This window comes from Podarcis raffonei, chromosome 8 (genome assembly GCF_027172205.1).
Source record: "Podarcis raffonei isolate rPodRaf1 chromosome 8, rPodRaf1.pri, whole genome shotgun sequence".
Lineage (NCBI taxonomy): Eukaryota > Metazoa > Chordata > Lepidosauria > Squamata > Lacertidae > Podarcis > Podarcis raffonei.
The window spans coordinates 51,146,371-51,171,500 of NC_070609.1; the positions used below are offsets into that span (position 1 = coordinate 51,146,371).

The 25,130-nt window shown below is 48.0% G+C and overlaps 1 protein-coding gene across 1 annotated transcript in view; it reads left to right on the plus strand.

Moving 5' to 3' along the window:
• The window catches only part of CPNE7 (copine 7), a 40,940-nt gene extending 17,618 nt beyond the window's left edge, over nucleotides 1-23,322 (plus strand). The window contains exons 3-16 of the mRNA XM_053400027.1: nucleotides 4,551-4,733; nucleotides 6,726-6,800; nucleotides 7,045-7,119; nucleotides 7,624-7,707; nucleotides 8,448-8,537; nucleotides 9,737-9,835; nucleotides 10,380-10,466; nucleotides 11,925-11,984; nucleotides 15,712-15,845; nucleotides 17,664-17,718; nucleotides 17,899-17,950; nucleotides 18,258-18,391; nucleotides 20,021-20,257; nucleotides 22,600-23,322. Coding sequence (XP_053256002.1) covers nucleotides 4,551-4,733; nucleotides 6,726-6,800; nucleotides 7,045-7,119; nucleotides 7,624-7,707; nucleotides 8,448-8,537; nucleotides 9,737-9,835; nucleotides 10,380-10,466; nucleotides 11,925-11,984; nucleotides 15,712-15,845; nucleotides 17,664-17,718; nucleotides 17,899-17,950; nucleotides 18,258-18,391; nucleotides 20,021-20,257; nucleotides 22,600-22,743 — 1,509 coding nt within the window. The 3' untranslated portion in view covers nucleotides 22,744-23,322. The remainder of the gene's footprint in view (nucleotides 1-4,550; nucleotides 4,734-6,725; nucleotides 6,801-7,044; nucleotides 7,120-7,623; nucleotides 7,708-8,447; nucleotides 8,538-9,736; nucleotides 9,836-10,379; nucleotides 10,467-11,924; nucleotides 11,985-15,711; nucleotides 15,846-17,663; nucleotides 17,719-17,898; nucleotides 17,951-18,257; nucleotides 18,392-20,020; nucleotides 20,258-22,599) is intronic.
• The last annotated feature ends 1,808 nt before the right edge of the window (nucleotides 23,323-25,130 follow it).

Sequence of the window (25,130 nt, forward strand, 5' to 3'; positions counted from 1 at the left end):
CCTCAGAGGATGTCTTGAGGGATGGCGAGCGCTGCTCCAGGATGATCTTAGCCGTACGTTTGGAGGAGATTAGAGCTGACAGTTATTGCATCAAATTAATAAATCCCTGCTCATTAGGGGGGAGGTTTTTGGCGAAGTTTCCTGAGATGAAGGAGCTTTGGGGGAATCGATTGCCACGGAGCGTGCATCCCTCCGGCTGGCTCATTGAAACTCAAATGAAATCAGGATTTGGGGAAGCAAATGGAAGGGCCCTCCCTGCTGCTGCGTAATCAATATGGAAAGCAGAGAGGCATTGTGCCAGGCTAATCTTGTTCCCTTCCCTGCCAGGATGAGAAAGAAAGTTCCCACTTTCAGGTGGGAAAGCAAGCAAGAGCACTTTCTTCCCTCCCCCAAAGGAAAAGGCTGCTGGTCTGAAAGGCTTTAATTCAGCTTGAGGAATTGGGAACAAAAAGAAAACAGAAAAAAAAGAAATCGCTTTTGGACAAACAGCAGCAGGAGCGTCTCCTGCACAAGCTCGTTGAGAGGAGTGGGAGCTGTTCCATAGGGTCCCAGCACACTTGCACTCCTCCCGTTCACCTGCCTCCTTCTCCAAGGCATGGCCAACTCTGTCATCGGTTCCTGCCGCAACCAACTGACACCATCTCCACTGCCACACTGTGCCAGAACTGGAGAGCAGAGGCACTGAAAGTGGTGCCTGCAGAAGGAAAGCTGCAGATGGCTCGTGCAAGCCAGCCAAGCCACATTCCTGAGGAATGTCAATGCCAATCTGAACTGCTATGAAGCAGTGTCACCCTGGCACCCTCACTGGCACCCCAAGGGATGCTGTCATGTAGTTGCTGGCGCCAGCCCTGATGGAATAATGGATTCTGATGCCATCATTGTGCTTGTGTGTGTTGGGGCAGGGGCAAGGAAGGGATAGCAAGTGAAAGAAAGCTCAGGCTGCCTGGGATAGATTCATAGGAAGACACCTGATACTGAGTCAGGCCTTTGGTTTATCTAGCTCAGTATTATCTGCTACACTGACTAGCAGCAGCTCTCTACAATTTCATGAAGGAGTCTCTCCCACCCCTATGTGGAGATGCTGGTGACTGAACCTGTGACAGCCCCTGATCCACCACTGCCTAGGGGGAGTTGTTGTTTACAGAGCACTACTCGCATACTAGGAACAGAGGACCTGTGATCTACTTTAGACAAGAGAGAAAGGGGACAACCCCTGACCAAGTAAGCAGAAGGGCTAGGGAAGGGCCCCCTTTTTATTTTGCATTCCTGATTATTTGTGCTTATAATGGTATTGGGGTGGTCTCACGAGGTTCTGCTTTCCATACTGTTTGCACCTGCAAAAGTTTTTGGACTGCTTCATTTCCAGTCAGTGCATGTCCCATAACTTTCTGCTGAAATCTGGCAACTTTCCATACCCCAAATGTTCTGGCTTATTTTTTTTGCCTCGCTTTTTGCAGCACTTTCACTCCAGATGGCCATGATGTGGTGACATTGGGGAATTATTACAGGATAACTCATCATTCAGACAGATGTGTGGATGGGTCCAGTTTGTACCCAATGCCAGCGAACTATGGTTGCATCAGTGTTGCAGTATACGCTGCAAAAAAATCCAAGCACCAGTCTGGAGTGGCCCTCTTGACGCTGGTGGAGAAGCAGGGCAGGTACCTTCAGCTTGAGGCTGCCAGCCACCCTGACAATTCCCCCCCCAAAAAAAAAATAACCTGGCACCCTCACAAAGCCTCCCCACAAAAACTGGGATCAGTGCCTGAGGAATGGCTCATTAGCATCTCATCTGCATTCACCACAGTAACGATTCCATTCCCTGAATGTTTAGGCAAAATTCTATTCCATTTCCATAAGAGCGTCAGTTTCTATCCCTTAAGAAGGTAGGTAGGAGGAGGAGAGGAAGGGAGGGAGCTGTGATGCTATCCGGGTGCCGCAAATAACCAGCCTCAAATAACCAGCCCTCTGGAGCTGGAGATAAAGGGCAGGAGAAGGCACTCACTCTTCCCATCGCAAGCGCAGATCCTTTCCTTCATCAGAATAATTCCACTGCTAATCCAGGAGAGAGAGAGAGAGACTGATATTGCTAATGTAGAGAATACAGGGAACAGGCCTGCAGATTTGCGGCATTTTCTCCGACATTTCATATTAATTATAAAAAAAAAATTGGCTCCAGAATTCGTTTTCTTCTTACTGGAAAAAAGACCTTTTAATTTAGGCTATAAAAGTCCACTGTCCATGTGTGTCTGTGTTTACAAAACTGTTACCTCTGAAGAACTCTTGGTTTGGCGTTTTGGTTTTTTTAATTACTCATTTCTATTTTTTATATATTCAACATACTCATATGAGCCATCATGTGAGCGTTATTTTGTTTAAACCAAATGGATGCATATAATTTAAAATGATAAAATAAAAAATACAAGGAAACTCAGTGTTAATATCGGCCGAAAGCAGCAAAGCAATAATATCCAGCAGAAATAACCAATTGGGGAAAAACAAAACATGCTGGAAGTCCTGGACAAGCATAAAAACTCTCTGCCTACCACTGGAAAAACCTCAAATTTGCATGTGATGCAAGGCGGTACACCCCCCCGGAAGACTTTCCATACATGGGGTGCCACAACCACAACTGCCCCCCAATCCCCTGCCTAACTTCAGAAGACAGGGGACATAGAGGTACGTCTCTGGAGAAAAACGTGAAGCTCATCACTTAGCTGGTGAAGCCCTGAGTTTACTTTCAGTCACAGGAAGCTGCATTCTATTGAGTCAGGCTGATGGTCCATCTAGCTCAGTATTTGCTTGTCTTTAAGATGCCGCAGGACCTTAAGGGACGCGGGTGGCGCTGTGGGTTAAACCACAGAGTCTAGCACTTGCCGATCAGAAGGTCGGCGGTTCAAATCCCCACAATGGGGTGAGCTCCCGTTGCTTGGTCCCTGTTCCCCCTCCAACCCAGCAGTTCGAAAGTGCAAGTAGATAAATAGGTACCGCTCCAGCGGGAAGGTAAACAGCGTGTCCGTGCACTGTTCTGGTTTGCCAGAAGCAGCTTAGTCATGCTGGCCACATGACCCGGAAGCTGTACGCCGGCTCCCTCGGCCAGTAAAGCAAGATGAGCACCGCAACCCCAGAGTCGGTCACGACTGGACCTAATGGTCAAGGGTACCTTTACCTTTACCTTTAAGGTGCCACAAGACTCTTAGCTGTTCTGAGTGGCAGCAGATTTCCAGAGTTTCAGACGGAGTTTTCCTAGCCTCACCTCAGTCCTCATGATTTTGAAAAAAAGCTGATTTCAATAGAAACATTGGAAGCTGCCTTCCAATCGTAACAATAGGCAATCCACAGAAAGAACTGATTGGCGTTTGCTCCAGTTCAGCAGTAAAGTGCAGGTTTTCCCAGGTAAGCTGCCAGGACAAATAATAATAATAAACACCATTTGGACACAGAGTTCTAAAGTCTGCACCTGTGCCTAGAAATGCGGCACAGAAGGAAGTCAGGATGAGTCCTGAGTCAGACCATTGGTCCATCTAACTCAGTATCGTCTTCATTGGCTAGCAGTGGCTCTCCAGAGTTTCAGACAGGGCAGTTTTTCTCTGCCCAAACTACAGATGCCAGGGGTTTAAACTGGATGTATGTGCTGTACCACTGTGTGACAGCCCTTTCTGAACTCAAAAATAATGCATACATACCCCTGTCCCTTTTGCATTCTGTTTTAACTAGAAGAACAAATGCTTTGGTGAGCTGGACTCAATGATATTTCACCCACAAGACATAGGAGAAGGAGGAAGTGATCAGAATTGGGTCTGTCTTCACTACAAACTCTGTGTTCTGGCTCAGGGACACCAAATGGTGACTCCAGCATGCAGTGTTTCAACCTCCTGCTACAGGCAGTTAATGGCACCAGTCTGCCTGTTTTGCCTGCTCAAGAAACTGGCATTACTCTGGGTATAGTGACCCTATGCTTGTCTCCTTTCCCCTTCTTTATAATGGCTACACTATGTTTAGGCTACAGTTCTGTGCACACTTAACTTGTCATTCAGCTCTGCAAAGCACACCAGTGGGACTCACTTCTGAGTAAGCAACATGCCTAGGATTGCACTGTGAATTTGCAAAACAGCCTACAATCTTTGTTCTGTATTAACTCTCACAGCAACGCTGTGAGGTTTGCTGCTCTTGTTCTCAGAGGCCACAAGTAGGTCAGGTGGTTGGACTTGGATCTGATGTCCAGGGCTGGCTGGCCCAGGGCATTTTGCTGTCTCAGGCAAAATGGCACCTCCCCACTCCATGAAAAAATCTAACTGGCCTGGCAGCTGAATCTTATTTTGACACTGGTGATAGGATAGGGTCCTCTACTTGCACTGAGCACAGCAGACAGACTGCACGGTACATCCATTTGTGTTCAATCCCTGCCCCTCAAGAGTTAGTTGCCTCACTCTGCCTAAGAATATGGCCAGCCCTGTGAGCGGCTCATTTCGAAGCTTTCTTTCCACTAACCCTGAACTTGATATTCCACTCATCTTGAATGTCTGCTTTTCCTCCCATGCATTCCACAGGTGGACCGATCAGAGGTCATCAGAAGCAACCTGAACCCCATCTTTGCCAAGGTCTTCATGGTTGACTATTACTTTGAGGAGGTGCAGAAACTGCGGTTTGAGGTGTATGACATTCATGGCCACAGCAGCATTGGGACCCACGATGACGACTTCTTGGGCGGCATGGAATGCACAGTGGGCCAGGTATGGAGTGGCAGGTGCCGCCACATGAGGTTGGCACAAACAGTGGTAGCAGAACAGAACCGCTCTCCTTTGCTCCAAGTGAGAGAAAGGGAAAGAGCTGCATGGCCAATCTGGGAGCCAACAAAAAAGCCCAGTCCTAGTTCAGTATTGCATTGCATTGCATCTATATCCCACCTTTTCTCTAAGAAGCTCAAGATGGTATATGTGGTTCTCCCTGTCCTTGTTTAATCCTCATGACAACCCTGTGAGGTAGGTTAAACTGAGAGGAGGGCCCAGCCCAAGGATATATTTTATACTTCAGCACAGCAGTTTGTAACCAAATGAATGCGGGCCAAAAAATTGATAAGGATTGCTTGGGTGAACTTGAATTCAGCTGTGCATTGAATGTGAACTAATTCATTTTGCAAAGGGACAAATGTGAACTGGATTCAGTTCCCTTTTAGATATGCTGAAGCTGAGCTCAAACGAGTCCCTTTTAGAAATGGACTTTCCGAATTCTGCAAAGACCTGCCATCCACTTTCCTGCTGTGGCTCGTCCACAGCGATTGCCCCTTAAAAGCAAGAAGCAGTATGTGGACTGGAGCTCTCCACTCTCTCTCTCCATGGGATAATTGCCAGCCATTGCCAGCCTCCTGTGGCTTTGCTGTGTGGCTCATGTGCAAAAGCAGTGATGAGCAAGTATCTTGAGGCTCTGAGCAGCTTCCATGGGTCTGCCTGCTGAGTCTCCCCCACGCCCAGCATGCTGCAGGATTCCCCCTCATTGTGCTTTTTTGTCAGGCAGAACCATTGTGTGACTCACCTGTTTTGGTCCCTGAGCCAGTGCTGAGATCATTTCCCATTAAAAAAAACCATAAGAAGAGCCTGTTGCATCGGACCTATGGCCCATCTAGTCCAGCATCCTGTTCTCACAGTGGCCAACCAGATGTTTGTGGGAAGACCACAAGCAGAAAGTGAGCACAATAGCACTCTCACCATTTGTGATTCCCAACAGCTGTTATTCAGAAGCATTACTGCCTCTGACAGGGGAGGTAGGGCATAACCACCAGGTTAGTAGCCACTGATAACCCTCTCCTCCATGGATTTGTCCAATCCTCTTTTAAAACCATCCAAGTTGGTGACCAGCACAGCCTCCTGTGGGAGCGAGGTCCATAACTATGCACTCCATGTCTATGTCTATACTCTGGTAACCTCTAGGTTAGGTTCCTGAAATGTGTTATATGTGGGACTGCCTCAAGCTCCTTCCTGCACCCCAATATGCCAATAGACTCCAACACTCCTTCCAAGTGAAGCAGTGCATCACATGGAGAGTGTAATAACGCATGAGGAATGGTATACTGGGGCCCCTGAGAGCAGAGATAAAAGAGGTGACACTTGCTAGTGAGCCAAGGCAAGCGTCACTGGGAAGGTGTCTTGTGGGATATACTTGCGGGATTGTCTGACCCCCATAGTGCCCACTTTTTCACTTCAATCTGTTATAGATGCTGTATAGTAGTCATTCCTCACTTGTGCAAAAATTGAAATTCGTAGACTCACAGAGTTGGAAGGCCTCCCGAGTGTCATCTAGTCCAACCCCATTTAACTAAGTCCTGCTCAAAATCCACCCATTGAAATTAATGAACCGAAGTGAGTCATGTCCATCAACTTCAATGGGTCTACTCCTGAGTAGGAGTGGTGTTGAATTTCAGTGTGGCAGCACCTGCACTCCCTGTCTATTGACATCTGGCAGGCACCTTCTCTATACTGCTTTCAACACCAGCTTAAAACATTATTCTTGAGGCAAGCCTATCAACACAGACGTTGACGTGTTTTGATTTCTTTTTAACTTACTGTTCATTTCCATTATCTTTTAAAGGTTTTTGATTGATTGCTTTTAACAGATTTTTTGTGTTTATTTTAACATTTGTTGTGAAGCACCTTGAGTTTTATTACAACCAAGCAACACAGAAAACATGGTCAAACAAACAAATCTTTTCTTTCTGCCTTCCTTTGCAGATTGTGGCCCAGAAGCGGGTGACCAAGCCTCTGTTCCTGAAGTACGGGAAGTATGCGGGCAAGTCCACCATTACGGTGAGCAGCTCGGTCACAGAAGCAGACATTTTATGACAGCCTTCTGGCCTCCATGACCTGAGGCCCTGTGGGGATTATGGGTTTGTTTTGGTTTTGTTCTTGTTTTTTTAACATATTTTATGTTTTTATTTTGTATTTTTATGCGGTGAACTGCCTGAGATCTTCAGGTGAAGGGTGATATAAAAAGTTAATAAATAAAATGGCTTCTGACTGGCCTCCCTCTTGAACCTCCGCCCCACAACAGGTGACGTCTGAAGAGATTTCTGGGGACAATGGTTTTGTGGAATTGTTCTTTCGAGCGAAGAAGCTGGATGACAAGGTAACAGGGGCCACAAAGGACCCATCTCTCCCTCTCTCTCTCTCTCTCTCTCTCTCTCTCTCTCTCTCTCACACACACACACACACACACACACACACACACACACACACACAGAGCAAGCAGTATAGTGGTTGAGCCTTCCCATTTTTAGCCACATTCTGTTGGGAGGGCTGGCACTGGGCTCTTTATTGAAGCACCCATGGGTGGAGGGGAGCCAACAACATAATACATCTAATTAATTATTATTAAGCACATAAGAAAAACCCTGCTGGATCAGGCCAACTGGATGCCTGTGGGAAACCTGCAAGCATGGATGCCTGTGATTTCCAGCAGCTGATATTCAGAAGCATTACTGCCTCTGGCTGTGGAGGCAGAGCATAGTCATCACGTCTTGTAGCCTTCGACAGCCCTCTCCTCCATGAAATAACAGCAGCAGCAACAATAATAATAATAATAAATGACCTGGCATCAAGATCATGGGACTCAAACCCTCTCTCTCCACAGGATCTCTTCAGCAAATCAGATCCCTTTTTGGAGATCTACCGGATCAATGATGATGGGAGTGAGCAGCTGGTTCACCGCACAGAGGTAAGAGTGTACAGCAGAGGCCAAAAGGTGTAATTCCCCAATACATTCACTCCTGGCCAGCTGACTGGGAACCCAGAGTGGAATAGAGAATGAGGGTTCAGATCCAGGTGTGTTGCTCCTTTATTCATCTTTGAGCTGGTCCTTCTAAAATCCTGGGGAAATGTTGGAGGCAAGCAGTGAGATAATTTCTTTTACACCTTCCTGAGGAACTGAGAGGCAACTGGAATGTCCTGAATCATGTGCTTATTTACTGGAATTCCACAAGGGCCTTAGAGAGAAATACGGGGGGGGGGGGATGTCCACAGAAGCAGACTATAAAAGCCCTACTAGCCTTAAGAAAACCACAATAATATTACCATAAGGAGAGAGAAAACCAGAACTGTGCATTCTAAAGGAGGGAAAGCCGCAACAGGGAAATAAACCTGAAACGTAAATGTAGAAAGAGACTACAGTAGTTTACCCTTCATAGAGCTACAGTTCCCAGCAGCCTTAACAAACTACTGTTCCTAGAGTTCTTTGGGAGGAAGCCATGCATTTCAAATGTATGGTATGGATGTGACCTCTGACGCAATCCAAGCCAGGAGGTCTTCAGGCAGTTTGGGGAAATGCTCAGGCTCTAGCTGAAGTGAGCCTCCGGGTGAAGGGAGTCAAGAATGGAGGCAGCCCCCTGAGAAGAGAAGTCCATTCTGTAAGACTTTGCTGTCAGGAATCACCAGCCCTCTCCTGCTTGTGCTTTGCAGTTTGTCAAGAACAACCTGAGTCCCGTGTGGGAGCCATTTAAAGTGTCACTGAACTCCCTGTGCAGCTGTGAAGAGAAGCGGAAGCTGAGGGTAAGTCCAGAATGGGAAAGGGGGGGAGTCTGTGACTGGACAGCACACAGCACAGAGGCTGACCATGCCAGTAGTGCAGAGGTGAATTCAGAAGAGCAGGGTCCCTTCATGATGGTCACAGCAATGCCCCCTTACTGCCATGCCCCCTTCTAAGATTATACAAGCAATAATTTTTAAATTATTCAATAACAATCATTAGGAATGCATTGCAATGATCAGTGCAGATTTCCATGTGCTGCCTTCCAGCCAGATCTATTATTTAAGTACACGGAATATGCGCAACTTGTGGATCTAACATATAGAATAAGAGAGCAAGAAGAACATACATTAAAAGAAGGTTGGAAAACGCTTCTTGAGTATACAGAAAATATCAGTGTACAGTTGAAAGCACTGGCAGCATTAAGATAAATTCAACAGAGTAAATAATTTTAGATGGATGTAATAGCTGAAAAGCAATTGGAATAGTTATTGTAAAATATGCAGGCATGTAAAATATGCAAAGTGAACTGTGGAAAGAGAAGAAGGGAAATCACTAAATATGTTAAAGTATATAAAATGTTTATTTAAAATCTAAAATAGAAATGATATATATATATGTGTGTGTGTGTGTGTGTGTGTATATATATATATATATATATATATATATATATATATATATATATGAATGAGAGATCTACTATTTTCTGTCCACATAAATGGGCAAATGATCTAGAGTGCTCTAATATCTAGTTGTGGTTTCCATGAAGTTTCATTGTACATAGCAGAACATGCACATATTCTCTTGAAAGGGAAGCACCTTGTGTTTCAGTCTTCCAAAAGGCTTAGCTTTGGAGCATCCAGAACCATCACCACTCCCGCCTCCTCTGTGTTTTTCCTGTCTGCCTTCTCCAGAGTGACCCTAGGAGCCAATCCTTAGTGGCTGACTCACCTCCTTTCACTCCGATTGGCTCCAATCAGCACAAAGGGTGAGAAGGCTTCTTCTCAGTGGCTAAATTGCTCCCCTTTCATGCTGATGGGGGATTGCTCTAGGATGCTGGAGACTGGACCCTGCTGCAGAAAGAGTAATGGATCTTCGACCCTTGCCCCCAACCCTGGACCATTACACCACTGGGCCTTGCACCAGAGGGGGGCTTGCTCACCCTTTCCACACACTAAGCAGCTCTCTCCTTTTCTCTTTCTTTTTCTCTCTCTGCATTCAGTGCGTCGTATTTGACTATGACTCCCGGGGCAAACACGACTTCATCGGAGAATTTTACACCACCTTTGAGGAGATGCAGAAAGCGATGGGGGGCAACAAGGTTGGTGTGTGGAGAGGAGTGTGAGAGAGGCCCATGGGGCAGCCCACCATCTGCTTGTAATGGACAAGGGTACCCCCTCTCATTTTGGGGGCCCCTTGGGGAAGACATGCTCCACAGGGGGCCCCTCTTCCAGTGAGCCAACCTCCTCCTTGCAGAAGCGCTCTTTTCCGTGGGGCCCTGCTGGGGTGGGGATCCTTGGCAGATACCTAACCATGCCACCCCTTGGCACCAGCCCTTCCCACCCACTTTCCCTTTCTTTGTTCTAGATGGCTTAGCGTGAGCATGCCCTGGGAAGGATGCCCCAAGGCTTGGCATACACACAGTCAGGTTCCCCTTTCATTCAGACCTTGCCTGGTCCCAACTGAACACAACATGTGACCAGCACAAGATGTTGTGATCTCGCTTGCTCAGACCCCCACTTGTCTTGATTCAGCTTGCAAGGGAGACACCTGGTATGGGAAGGGAACGCTTGCATTTCCCAGCAGTGCTTACCTCTCATAAGGGTGGCACACCTGCTCACCTTAGCTTCTGCTCCCCAAATCAGATCCAGTGGGATTGTATGAATCCGAAGTACAAGCTGAAGAAGCGAAACTACAAGAACTCGGGTGTAGTCATTCTCTTAGACTTGAAGGTGAGTTGCGCGGTGGGGGAAATGTACACAGGATGGGACAGTTTTCCTCTGAGAGAAGTGTGGGAATGTTCTGGGGCGCAGGAGAGGATATATTGACTAATTATATCCTTATCCAACTTGTGCTAACAAGTTCCCAAAATATCAGCAGAGTTTATAGACATTCCCCTTTAAGCTCGCAACGGTAATGTGTGCACAGGTTCGCTAGAACCTCTATAATAATTACTCTGGTAATTTCCCCTTTTGTTCCCTCTTAAAATACAAGACACGACACAGTCTTTATAAAAGTATAAAAGAGTTTACTCATGTTCTGTTCACAATATGATCCCAGAAGGCAGACAGCTTAAAAAAAGGTGAAATACACTCAGAATCTATCTTATAGGAAGATAGTACTGTCCTCTCTTGGCTGAGAGCCAAGAGGGCATCCTTAGATGTTTCCTCATCGAAGGAAGATGGCAGAGAGAGGGATATGGCTGCCTGCCCTGTGCTTTTATCATTTACCTGCACAGGTGAGGCCACACCCACCTCTGGTCACATGCGGAGGAAGTCCGTCCCCAGGAAGTTTACCTGCTTGCTAGACAGACATCCTTCCCCATGTTCTAACATGTACACTCTAGGAATGTTGTCATTGACTGCTCCTGTGTTTACATCCCACAAGAAGAGGCTGCACAGTGCCTGGGGGAGGGGGAAATCTACATGATAGATAGAAGGGTAGCAAGACATCTTTGCAACCCAGCAGAAACACTGAGCCTTTTGCTGCTGGCTGCTGGCTGTGTCAGTTTGGTATCAGAGAGTAGGGATGAGGAAGAAACTTGAAACTTGACTCAGTTTGCATTAAAAGGGGAACTGATTCCATTTACACTTTCCCAAACAGTAAGCAAACTAATTCACGGCCATCTTCAAAATTCGCAGTTCTGAGAATTTTGTAATGTACTTCTCCAAACAAGTAAGGTGTTGAGAAATACTGTACATCTAAAAGAGTAAAGCATGCATATAAATGTATATGATAGTGAAAGTAACATACAAATATGCATTACATATGGGGAAATTGCTTTGGAAAAATGTGTACGTTCGGCAAAACTGCATACAGGGTTGTATATATTGGGAGAAATTAACACTGAAATGCTGATGAAAACATTAAAAAAAAACAACAACTAACCGATGTGAAATTGCAGAGAACTGAATTTAAGATTGGAAAAAAATGAGAAATGGAGAGAAAGCAAGATGGAGTATATTTGCCCATCTCTGACTGGGAATTTCTCCAAATCTTTCCCCTCTGGAATCTGGTGGGTTGCTGAGCTGTAAGCAGAGCCAGGTCCTCATTGAATTCCCCCCTCCCCCCCCCCCACATTTGACCTGGATGTGCAGCCTTAATGGCTGCCTCCTCATGCCTGGAAGACTGCAGGAGGAAGGTGGATATGCCCACCCATGGCATTGGCTAACACGCTCTTTGTCTGAAAGATTCACAGGGTCTACTCCTTCCTGGATTACATCATGGGTGGTTGCCAGATCCACTTCACGGTGAGTAGCAATGCTTGCCTTCCCCCGCTGCACAGTGAACGCATTCTAGCCTCAACTGAACATCATAGGATGGCCTGGGTTTTTAAGGCAAGTCTTCTGATGAGTGTGTGTCTTTCACTGGAGGCCAGTCCAGTAGGGCAAATGGGGCACTGCCCAAACAACCTCAGTCTATGCTCAGCCATCCCCACCTGCCTGCCTTCTTACTTCCAACCAGTCCTATCAGCTTCCTCCTCCTCAATTACAAGTGTTGTCCTTGTAGAATTCAGCAGGGAGAAGGAGGATGGGGACAAAACTAGAGCTAGTTGGCTTTGCCTGCCAATGGCTCTGGCGCCACCTACTGTTGGGCTCCCTCCCTTCTACCCTACCAGTCCCAATGGGCACCAGCATCAATGCTCAGCCTGGAGGAGAAAGATGGAAACAAAAGCAGAATGTGTTTGCTCTGCCTGTCGTTGGCTCTAAGTCTGCCTGTTGTTGGCTCTGGCTCCACCTACTGTTGGCCTCCCTGCCTTCCACCCTACCAGTCTAAATGGGCACCAGTGAGCCCTTTATATTTCCATATGTGAAGCAGCAACACCCTGCCTTTTCACATGCAGCAAATCCGTGGGAGCCTGTCACTGTCCTGGATCGCCATGGTGGTTTAAGGTTCAAAAGCATATTCCACACATTGCAATAGAATAGAAATACAGAAAACACTCCAAACACTGCATATGCTCAAAGGCAGTGTCGATTTCAGCAAAGATGCTAGGCTTGTCAACTCTCCTCCATATGGGGATGTCACTTCCCTGGTTGCTGTCGCTAACACTGTTGTAGGATACAGGCTTAGGGTATGCTATCTGCACATGTGTGCGCACAAACAGCCCTTGCCTTGGCAGGCCAGCTTGTCACATGCAAATCAGCCACAGGCTTGGCCAGGCAGTTTTGCAAATGGAGGCTTCTTCAGTGATCCTCCCCCAGGCCTTGGTGAGCTGCCAGGTGGGCATGTGTGGGGAGCAGCTCCTTTTCCTCCTCGGGCTTTCACAGTCCCTGCTGCCAGGCCTTCGCTGCAGCTTCGCACAGATTTTTCTCCCTTGAAAACAACCAGCGCCCAGATTGCGTTTTGAAAGAGCAACTCTCCTTCTTGGAGTGAGTCAGGTCCTAGAACATTCAAGGAACAGATTGCTGGCTCTCAGCTTCTCCGCTCGCTGGGATACGAGCTGGGAAAGATCCCAGGAATTAGAGGCTCGCCATGTCTGGAGGTGCCAAGGCCTGTTGCTTGTTGGTGCCGCAGCATAGAGGCGAACAGCAGAGCAAGAACGGAATGGTAGCAGCAGGTGGCACAAAGCTGTGCTGTGCTTGGTGCTGCCCCTGGTGGGCAAAGCGGGAAAGCGCGCCAAGAGGGCACTCCTCCCTTTGAGTCCAAGTCTAGTGGGAAATGCCAGTTTTCAGGAGATATCAGGTTGGGATGGATCCATTCAGTTACTTAGCAAGGGGAGAAGAAGGAATCATAGAACTGTAGAGTTGGAAAGGATCCCAAAGGACATCTAGTCCAACCTCCTGCAATGCAGGAATCACAACTAAAGAATCCCTGGCAGATGGCCATCCAACTTCTGCTTCAAAACCTCCCATGATGGAGAGTCCACCACTTCTGAGGCAGTCCGTTCCACTGCCTAATAGCTGTTGCCATCAGTAAGTTCTTCCTAAAGTTTAGTTGGAATATCCGTTCTTGTAATTTGAATCCATTGGTTCAAGTGCTACCCTCTGGAGCAGCAGAAAGCAAGCTTGCTTCATCTTCCAAGGAAGAGAAGAGGCTCATTGCTCTGGGCCCCTTTCACATCCATAGTCAGCAAATTGCTTGGCTAAATATCAACCCTCTCCAACCTGGTGTCCTCAAGATGTTTCGGACAAGGACTACCATCAGGTCCAGCCAGCACAGCTGTGTTGTCTGGGGCTTCTGGGAGTTATAGGGTGCTTCACTGCTGTGTGTGATGAATATAAGTGCCTACGAGGAAGCTTAAGTTTGGACAGTGGATTAAAGCACCCTAACACAACAAATCCACTTTAGAAAAAGAAACCCTCTTTTCTCAATTAGGAAAGTCACAGGAAAATGCTTTGAAAAGTGTGGAATGAATGAATGATCAATGGGAGATGCCTAACTGCTATGCCGGCAAATCAGGATGAATGTAAGATGAATGCTTTATGCCTCATTGGAAGGGAGCTCATTGGTATAGTGTGTTGGACCTGAGAGCATGGGCGTAGGCAAGATTTATGTGGGAGGGGGGCAGGAGTCGGACTGAGCTATCTGCAATGCAATCGGTAGTTAAGTATTTTTATTTATTTACTTGATGGGAGGCAGCTGTCTCCTCCCCGTCCCCCCGCCCGCTGGCTACGCCCATGCAAGGTTCAAATCCTCACTCAGCCATGAAGTTCATTTCAGCCTAACCTACCTTGCGGGGTTGTTGTGGGGATTAAATGAGGAAAGGGAAGAACCATATGCACCACCCTGAGCTCCTTGGAGAAAAAGATGGGATAGAAATGTGATAGAAAAATACATTAGAAGTTCCCCGTAAAGAAATCTCAAGGAATCCTCAGTAAGGACTGGATCTATTCTAAGCTCCGTGTCAGCTTTGCGCGAACAAGTCAAGATGAAAGCTCAATAAATGGGAGTCATCTGCGGAGCTGATAGTCAGAAACATCGGCAGGCCGGGAGTGCATGCTGCGTTGGGGAGGCTTTGCCAGATATTTCAGGGCTGCTCCAAACTCTCCTTGTAAAACTGCTAAGCACTGCAGCTGGAGATGGAGTGAGGATCTTAGCAGAGCTTCCTGGTTCTGCCTTGTTGAGTGGGAGGCGGCCATCGTCAAGGCTACCACCTTCAAGCCTACCACTTTGGGATCTTTCTGCCGCCTGCTAACTCGCTTCTGGTTTTGACGGGTCTATTCTCATAAACCTGCAAACCGCACGTCTGCATCACTGCATGAACGGTTTATTTCAACCCAATAAACACATTTGGAGCGCCTGTTCTTTTCTCGGCTGAGAGAGGTGTGAAAGCGGAGAGCAAGTGGGAGAATGAGGCGGCTGCTTTGTTAAGGCAAATACAAATTGTTGTGACTTTCCTATCAGGCATCTGTGAGAAGGGCGATCTGTGCGGGTTGCCCTGAGGCAGTTCCTGGCTAGACAAAAGTCTTGTCACAAGCGTGTCAGTTGTTGCAGGCATTTTGTTTCCATGGGAACTAATTGTTAGAACATTTTCTGGGTGTGCGCGCAAAAGACAGAACTCCCCACCCGCAGCAAAAGGATGTTTTAATCTAGGTGTCTGTGTTGTAAAAGAACAGACTGTAGTTTGAGTGAAACTGAGAGACAGAAGCAGGGAGATGCTCTTGTAAGCATCTTAGTGTGTTGCCTGTCTGCAATGAGATCTGATGTGGGGACCGTGGACTTTGGCATGCTTAAACCAAAACTAGAGGATCTGTAACATTTCAGGGTAGTTTGGAATCCCACCATCCCCAATCACCCTGGCAGACCATCACAAATGAAAACATGAGTTGCTGTTTGTTCCGATTCAGCGTTAAATAGCGTGTTTTCCTGGGGAAAGGGGGGTGGGGACGACAACACTCGGACATGGAACTTTAAAGGAAGGAAACGTGTGGCAAAAGGTAAGTGCGGATGTGAGGTTATCCAAGAGGATAATTTGGCTAACCAGTGGAGGATCCTCCTGTGTTATATTTCCTCTCTGCTCTTCTGCCTTCCCAGGTGGCCATTGACTTCACAGCTTCCAACGGAGACCCCCGAAACAGCTGCTCCCTCCACTACATCAACCCCTACCAGCCCAATGAATACCTGAAGGCGTTGGTAGCCGTGGGGGAGATTTGCCAAGACTATGACAGGTGACCGGATGTGTCTTGGCTCCTACTCTTGCTTCCTGAGCAGACCTGAGCTCCCTTACCTCTTACTCACCAGCCCTGCCTAAGAACATCTGGGCTGGGGCAGGACAGAGAGAGTAGGGCATTAACAGTCACAACATCCATGTGTTGGGGGGGGGAGGAGACTGGGGGCTTGGAGCTCACAAGTCTGCCTCCTCTTTCAGCCAAGCTTGTAGAAGGAGGAGGATTTTGGACTCCAGCTCCCATCAGCCCCAGACAGCATGGCCAGGGTTCAGGGATGATGGGAGTTGTAGTCTGGCAGCACCTGGAGAGCCACCAGTTCTCTACTCCTGCTGTAGCATATTCATCAACGTACTTGGTATACCAGAGTCATCCCCTGGAATGAACACAATTGTGTCTTGAAGAACATGGTCAGGACCAAATGAGATGTGGTCTTAGATGCATCTTCAGTTAATTATTTTATTGCTTTGTATCCTGCCTTGCACCCATCATGGAACCTAAGGTAGTGTACAGATAGTTCCCAGGTGTTCACCCATCCAGACACTGACCAGACACAGACCTTCTTAGCTTCAGGAACATGGGGGTGGCCTCCAGTGCCTTTGGACTATACCCTTTGCATTTAATGTGCACACTTTTTAAAAATAATGCAGAGAGCTGATGGGTGGGTGGGGCTGATCATTTTTCAGATCTGAACAGGTGAAAAGAGGAGTTTAGTCCTTTCCTTATCTGCTGACGTGTGTGGCACTGTTGTCTAAATCACTGAGCCTCTTGGGCTTGCTGATTGGAAGGTCGGCTGCTTGAATCCATGCAATGGTGCTCTGTCCCAGCTTCTGCCAACTTAGCAGTTTGAAAGTACACTAGTGCAAGTAGATAAATAGGAACTTGTGCGGCAGGAAAGTAAATGGCGTTTCCATGAGCTCTGACTTCCGTCATGGTGTTCCATTGTGACAGAAGCGGTTTAGTCATGCTGGCCACATGACCCAGAAAGCTGCCTGTGGACAAATGCCGGCTCCCTTGGCCTGAAAAGCGAGATGAACACCGCACCCCATAGTCGCCTTTCACTGGACTTAACCATCCAGGGGGTCCTTTACCTTTTTTTACCTTTACATCTGCTGTACTTCTAACAAAAGATCCAGGTTACATCCCAATGCAACTAGCTGCTCTGGGGAAAGCCATTTTCATCAAGCTAAACTCTCCTTCCAAACCTGCTGCACTTCTGATAATTATCGCCCCCCCCCAAGCTATTATGTGCATTTACAAAAATGCACATTAAATGAAGATGCATTTAATGGTTGCATCCAGTTTCACCCTCAGTGCTAGAACAGTTGTACAAACAACCATTGTGTCTGCTTGGGCTGATAATGTTTCATCCCCAGCAACAAGGGAGAATGGCGCACAAACATCATCTCTGCGCCACAATAATGAAGGATGATGGGGAAAACCTCTCACATGGTGAGGCTGGATGTCCTGGGCTGTCCCTGAGCTTCTTCCAGAAGTGGGTGGGTGGAGGAACAGGAAAGAGGTCACTGGTCACATCTGAACCATACATTTAAAGCCACCACACATGGCTTCCTCCAATGAATCATGGGTGCTGTAGTCCACTACTCACAGAGCTATAGTTCCCAGCACCCTTAACAAAGTACAGTTCCCAGGATAGCTTAGGGAAAGCCATCTGCTTAAAGTATATGGTGTGGGTGTTACAATGTGAATGTGACCTTGGTTTCCTGGGGCGCCTCTTCATGTGTTTATGGTGCCAAACCAAGAATGCAGGGAAACCATTCCAGTGCACACCCTAAGACCTTGCATCCTGCTTCTCCACAGTGATAAGAAATTCTCCGCCTTAGGCTTTGGAGCCAGAATCCCACCCAACTACGAAGTAAGTGAAGGACCATCTGGGAAATGATGGGGCTGGGAGGGGGAAGAGGCCCCTGGACAGGGTTGGAAATAAGGGAGGATGGGGAGGGATCAGTGCCAGAGGAGGGTGCAAGAAGGAGGGGCTGGTGTTGTGGGTCCCTTTCATATACATGCTGATGTTTGTCTTTCCTGTCCTGGGCAGATCTCCCATGATTTTGCCATTAACTTCAACCCAAACGATGATGAGTGTGAAGGTAAGAAGCTGACCAGGGTTGCTTTGGAGTCTTCATTCCATCACCCCCCCAACCCCTAAGTCCATCAGGACTGTACTTGTACCTGGATTGGCACTTCCAGGTCTGTTTTCAGGAAAGGGCTATAGCTCAGCAGGAAGAGCCTTAGTTTTGCATGCAAAAAATCTCAGGTTCAATCCCTGGAAGCATCTCCAGCTGGGACTGGAAAATGTTCCTGCTTGAAAGCCTGGAGATTGCCTTATCACAGTGCTCCACTGAAGGCAATGGCTTCTGGCCACCCCTAACCTCAGCCTTTCCCTCTTCGTGCTAGGAATCCAAGGCGTGGTGGAGTCCTATCAGAACTGCTTGCCCAAGATACAGCTCTACGGGCCAACCAATGTGGCGCCAATCATTTCCAAGGTAGCCAGAGTCGCAGCGGACGAGGAGAAGACAAAGGAAGCCTCCGTAAGTGGGCCACCAAGCCTGGGGCTGCAGCTCAGTTGTGGAGTGCCTGCTTTGCATGCAGAAGGCTCCAGGTTCAATCCATGGCATCTCCAGGCAGGCCTGGGAGAGTCTCCTGCCCAAGACCTTGAAGAGCTGCTGCCAGTTAAAGTGTCAGCAGTACTAAGCTAGGTGGACCAGTGGCTTCCTAGGTTCCCTGCATTTTCTCACCATAGCTCGGTAGCAGAGCATCTGCTATGTATCCAGAAAGTACCATGTTCAATCCTGGCATCTCCAGGCAGGGCTAGGAAAGTATCCTTCCTGAAACCCTGGAGAGTTGCTGTCAGTCAGCACAGACAACACTGAGCTCCCTGGTCCTTCCTCTGCCTTGGTATAAGGCACCGTCCTATGTTCTGGGACGGTTAGGATGGCAAGGCTGCTGTCACCCCAGAATTTCAAGGAGTTGTGTGTGAGCTGGAATTTGGATGCTTCATAGCCCTGCCCTCTCACCCCGCCCTGCTTGATGGAAATCTACCGAGTGCTGGGGCTGGGGGATTCACATTCTGGAGGGTTTGCTTGGGCCATTTGCATGCATGCACGAAAGCCCTGGACAGGCTAAAGGGACTTTAACTAAATTCTCCTTCATTATTTACACACACCAAGTACTCTGGGACCCAGGGACATGCCAGTTTGGATTCTTCAGGGATCATGTCAGCTCTTTGCTTGCTAAATGTCTGAAAGCTTTGCTGCTGAGCCCATCAATTAGTGACAGTAGTTAATGTGGCGTTACGGGCCTGAGCTTCAGGTGGGTGGGTGGAGGCTGGAAATTGCATTTCCCTAACTTGGTTTGAGCTGTGCATGAAGGATGCCAACCTGAGGGGGGTTTCTTTGGGGTGGGGGTAAGCAGAGACTGTTGTGGGCTCAGTGTATGTGATGACAGGGAATAGCAAGCAGGGGGATGTGAACCCCTGCAGTTGTTGTTGGACTCCAGCTTCCAGCAGCTCCCAGAGCCAATGTCTAAGGATGAGAGGAATTGTAGGCCAGCAATTTCCGTAGGACATAGGGACCCTCTGTGCTGGTGACCTCAAGGCTTTTATTGGTACCCTGAAAGCTGCATCTCCTCTTTGGTCTTTGTGCTGCACTCTCTGTTGTGGGCAGCCTGCTGGATGCTTATGGGAAGAGGCCAGAAACCACCTTAGTTATGAGTCCTGGGGGACCTTTTATCTGCCTTGCAGGCCTTTTCCACCTGGCCTGGGAGGGTGGGGCCAAGACTGACTCCAGCTACAAAAGTTGAGGCTGCGGAACAGACTCTTGAGCTGGGGTAATATTTAGGGTTTTTTGTTATGGACATTGTTCAACATGTACTTTTTATTCATTGTTCATGACTACTATTGTTATTTTTGTGATTATATATATATATATTATTTATTTATTTATTTTAGAATTTGTAAGCCACCTTGAGCATGGTTTTAACTTTGGAAAAGTGGCATTCAAATAAAATACATCTTGTATGAGGAACTGTGGTCCAAATTCCCGCAATGAACCTTGGAGATCCTTTTGGGGCTGGACCTTCTAGCCGCCCTCCTAGACCCCTCCCTTTTCCCAGACCCCTCATCTTTTCATCTCTCTATCTCTCTCTTTCTCTCTCCGCAGCAATATTTCATCCTGCTGATCCTGACGGATGGGGTCGTGAGTGACATGGGAGACACGCGGGAGGCCATCGTCCGGGCCTCCTACCTGCCCATGTCCATCATCATCGTAGGTGTGGGCAACGCCGATTTCACTGACATGCAGGTCTTGGATGGGGATGATGGCATCCTGCGCTCCCCCAAAGGCGAGCCCGTCCTGCGTGACATCGTGCAGTTTGTCCCCTTCCGAGAGTTCAAGAATGTAAGTTGCCTTGCAATGCAGATACATTTGCATCTTCCCCCTAGTTTCTCCCGCTCTGTTAGGACAGACTTGTTTTCTCTCTGGTGTTGCATGCATCTCTTACAGATTATAAGCCCAGGGCTGGAAGAGACCCTCTTCTTAACATATCTGATACTAACTCCTCTTAGCACCAGCCTGGCTGGAATGTGTCCTTGAACCCTGATCATGCCTCTCGGTTGCCTGGGTGGAGGACAGAGCAGGTGTTTGTGAGCGTCTGTAGAAACTAGTCTACTGATTTTTATTTCAGGAAGCTTACCCAGGCATATGATTTAGTTCTGCCTACTTGTCTTTAACATTTTGCTGAGTTTATGTGTGCATTATCAATAATTGTTTTATGCACACCACTTAGAGTGTTTTTTAAAAAGAGAAATATCTCACTTTTTAAAGAAATTATAAACAACACCAGTTCTAAATCCATTTACAATACACACATTATACTTATAGTATCATAACACAAGTTGCAGTATAAAATCTCCATTTCGGGGGGGAAATCTACTGTATCCAGTAAATATACTTAATTATAAGATACAACGAATGGAGACACCCCCTTTTTAGATAAATTAATGAATAACATTTGGCAAACTATTTAATTCCACTTCCATTATATTTCACAGACTTAAATGTCTCCCTACAATGGGCATGGGTTTACTGAGTTCACAATTTTTTATTAAGTGGTTTATCCATTCCACCCCCCAATCAAAAATAAATAAATATGATTGGGTTGTAAAAAAGAAGAAAGAAATTAGCCTTCTCTACAAAGGTAAAAAAAAAAACATTTATTGCTCTGCCTGCTTTTGCCCTCAAGCTGAAAAGGGGTCCCCAAACCCCTGATTTTGCAACTGAAGAGCACAATGGTGCAGGAAGAGTGATCTAGCCCACTAGCATAGACTGTGACTTGCAGTGTCTCCCCTGAAACCCTCCCAGCCCTGAAACATGAGGGGGTGGAGAGGGCTGAGTGGTGCAGGGGCAGGGCAGGACAGGCCTGCTGGGGGTTTTCTCTTTCACTTTGCCTGTTTTCTCACTCCACAGCATGTCGGTAAGGAAAATCCATAGTTGGGTATTTCTGGCAGCCGGAGGCACAAGACGCTTGGCCATTGCGAAGGCCTAATTGGGCTTGATTGTCAGTAATTTAGGCCTCGGGAGACAAGCTGTCTGTTGCTGAGCCCGAGTGAGCTGTGAGGCGAGATTAACCCTCTGGGCCCTGGCGCCAAGAGCGCCGAGAAGTGACAGGCACTATTAGTCGAGAGAGAGGCAGACGCGGACCTTCTCTGCGGGAAGGAGGAGGGAGACAACTTGCCCTTCCTCAGAATGCCCTCATCCTGGCAACATTCCCAGTTCTGCTCAGGAGGAGGAAGGGAAGCAGCAAGCAGGGGCTTTTCTTCTGTGGAACAGGGGACCTTGCAAGGCTATGAGGTCTCTGCATTAGGGATTTTTGGGGAGGGCTGTGACTCAGTGACAGAGCACCTGCTTTGCATGCAGAAACTTCCAAGTTAAAGCCCCATCATCTCCAAAAAGAGTTGGGAGGGACCCATGTCTGAAGCCCTGGAGAACCACTGCCAGTCAGTGCAGACTAACTGGGCCCAGGATAGGTCCCTGTTTACTTCATTCAGTCATTCACTACAAGCTGCATCTACCTGCCCCCACCTGAAGTGGCATCAGGGCAGCTACAAATGAACAATGGGGAGCTTAATGTGACCTCCCAATTGTTCCTTTGCTAGCTGGGCTCCCAGCTGATCAGCACTGGCAGGGAGCTATGTTGGGATGGCCTGTACTAGGGAGCTCTGGGAAATCCTTAGTGCAGCCAAGAGGGCTGGAGGAAGCAGTTTCGAGCAGAGGAAGCAGTATGGATTCAAAAAGGACTTCAGAGGAGCTCTCTGTAAAGCACAGCTTTGAAGGCAAGCTCCAGACCCAGTCAGCTGATTGGCACGGGAAGTGCATCTTAAAAGGAAGCTGCTGTATCTGCCAAGCAGCTGGTGGCGGCCACCTCTTTTGAACTGTGGCAGGTGTCAATCACCTGTTGTCATTGTGGCACCAGGTGATTGACAGGTAGGCAGTCCTGCTCACCTGTTAAAGTTCACCCAGAGGGGCAGAATGGGTGAAAATCAGGAATCTTGCCTGCTGGTTGAATACAGTTTTCCACTCTGGTTGTGTAGACAACACTGAGCTATGGCCTGACTGTTTCCTAGGTTCCTAATCCTAAAGTGACATGTCCTTCCAAATGGCCATTGAAATGCATTTTGATGTCAGCATCAATTCTAGATACGGAAAGAGACCACTAACCTTTTCCTTCCTCTTCCTTCCAGGCCTCCCCGACTGCCCTGGCCAAATGTGTGTTGGCAGAGGTGCCCAAGCAGGTTGTGGAATATTACAGCTACAAGGCCTTACCTCCCCGATGCCCCAAAGGCAGCACCCCTGACCCGACTCTGAACTCACCCTCACCCCAGTGACAAGGGCCCCCACCCCTTTGGGCCTCAGCCACATTGTCTGTCTTCCCTCCATCTGCCAGTTCCTTCCCCCAGTGAAGTAGAAGAGAGAGAAAGAGAGAGAAAAGGGAGCCCAAACCAGTGCCAGGGAGGATAGAAGGTTCCCGGGTCCTGCAACAAACTTCAGCCACCAAAAAAGGGGAGGAGAAGGCCAGCCTGTCACCACCACCACCACATCCCTCACATGCCCTTCTCCCAGTGGCACAATAAGAGATCAGAGCTGGCCCCTTGGAAGCGAGTGAGTTCTAGGAGGACCCATCTCTCCCAAGGGGAAGAAAAGGGCCTCCACTACCCCAGGCAGAACACACAGTGTGACAAATTCCCTTGTGAATGCGGTTTGGCCCAGGAGATACCTAAAGCACAACCAGAGAAAACCCACTTCTGTCTCACCTACGGAAAAGGGGAGAGAGGGCATTGGGTGGGCAACTGGCATTCCCCGTGTTGGCCATTTGGAGATGGGAGACTGAGGGCAGGGAAGGATGCAGAAAGCTTAGTGGGTGGGGGCGGAATGAGTAGCTTTGTCCCTGTATCTCTCTCTCTCTCTCTCACCCCCACACACCCACACACACACCATTGCTCAAAGAAGGTAGTTCTGACCTTGTTTACTTCTGTTTCCCATCCACCCCTCGCCCCCAGCCTCCCTCTTCTTGGATGAAACTGTGGCAAGGGAGTCTGCAGCTCCCATTTGCTTCCATGGAGAGGCCTGGTGGAAGTGGATGAGCTAGTGAAGCAGAGAGGATAGTGGAAGGGGAGAGAGGGAACAGAGAAGAGGAAATGCCTCCCCCCTTGTGCTGCTGGAGTTGGTGCTGCCTTTCCCCTTGGCTGCTGGTGTGTGTTGCTGTAATAATGCCAGCTGCCCCCCCCCCCCGGTTTAAGAAAGATGAGAGGAGCCAAGACAGAGTCCCTGCAAGAACTGTTTCAACACCTTGTCCGTTGCCATGTCAACTGCAGAAAACCAACCCCAAACCATCCTTGATTCTCTTGAGTGACCAGCTGGAGTCCCTCAACTTTCCCTTGATGCCCAGCACCATGGGGGGGCGTTGGTTGACATTGGGGGTATGGCTCTCCCTCTGTATGGCATGCAGGGTGTGGCCTCAGTGGACAGCTTGAGCCAGCCTTCCACAACATCCAGATGTTTTGGACTGCACCTCCCAACATTGTTGACCATTAGCCATGCTGGCTGGGACTAATGGGAATTGTAGTCCAAAATGTCTGGAGAAATACGTGGCTAAGGAAGACTGGCTTAAGAGGGTCCCCAGATACATTGCTATTGCACTTATGTCCATTTCACCATCCCATCCTGTGCATGAAGTTCATTGGGTTCCTGTGGAGGCACCATGCCCAGCTCTGCCTACTCCTCCACATGGTACGTGGTTGTCTTTCACTATGATGTTGTTGTTTGCCTAAGGTTTGCATGACAAATCTACTTGATGTACCAAAAGAGGCAGCCAAATAAAAGGATATGTTCTGTTCCCCCTTGTTCTCTGCACTTTTTCTGATGTGGAAAGTTAAAATGTGCCCCAAAGTAAGGCTACTGAACAGTAGTGGTGTTGGGGCCAATTCACAGGAGCTGAGAGGAGCAGCAGCTCAATAAGAGCTGCTGGATCAGGCTATTGCCCCATCAAGTCCAGCATCCTGTTCTCAAAGTGGCCATGCATGTGCCTGTGGGTATCTGCAAGCAGAACCCAAGTGCAGGAGCATCCCCTTCCACCCATATGGTTTCCAACAACTGCCTCCAGCCAGGGAGGCAGAGCATAGCCTTCATGGCTACTAGATGGAGTTGTTCCTGGAGGCAGTGATCTTTGGGAGGGTGCACACATAGTAGCCAGGGGTCATCCCAGAGGCGTCTTCCCAGCATGCCTTGCAATGATGCAAATAATTGGTGGGGCAAACACCTTGGCTTATTCAGTACAGCATTTTCGCGACAGCAAAATACCATGGCATGTCTGGGCAGCTTAGTAATTGAATTTGCAACAGGAGGTGGCCAGTATGGACATATCTACACAGTGGGCATTTTAGCCTTGGCAAGCCTAAGAGATTGTGTTAAATGTCACAACTGGCTCCACTTTAAAGAAGCAACAGAAAAGATGCAGTAACTGGAAATTCCCACAAATTCCACTGAAATAAATGTGCTTTCCATATGCATACATGTGTGTGTGTGTGTGTGCAGAATTACACCCCTGCTGTGTTATTATGCCAGTTGTTCCATGTCCAACTGGGGTGTTGCTTTTTCTGGGTCTAATCAGGCTCTGAATCTCACTATGACATTAAAAATATATATATCAAAAAAATCCTGGTCCTATGTTTCCCGACAGTTACGCATACAAGACATGTCTGGTTGGAGACCAGTG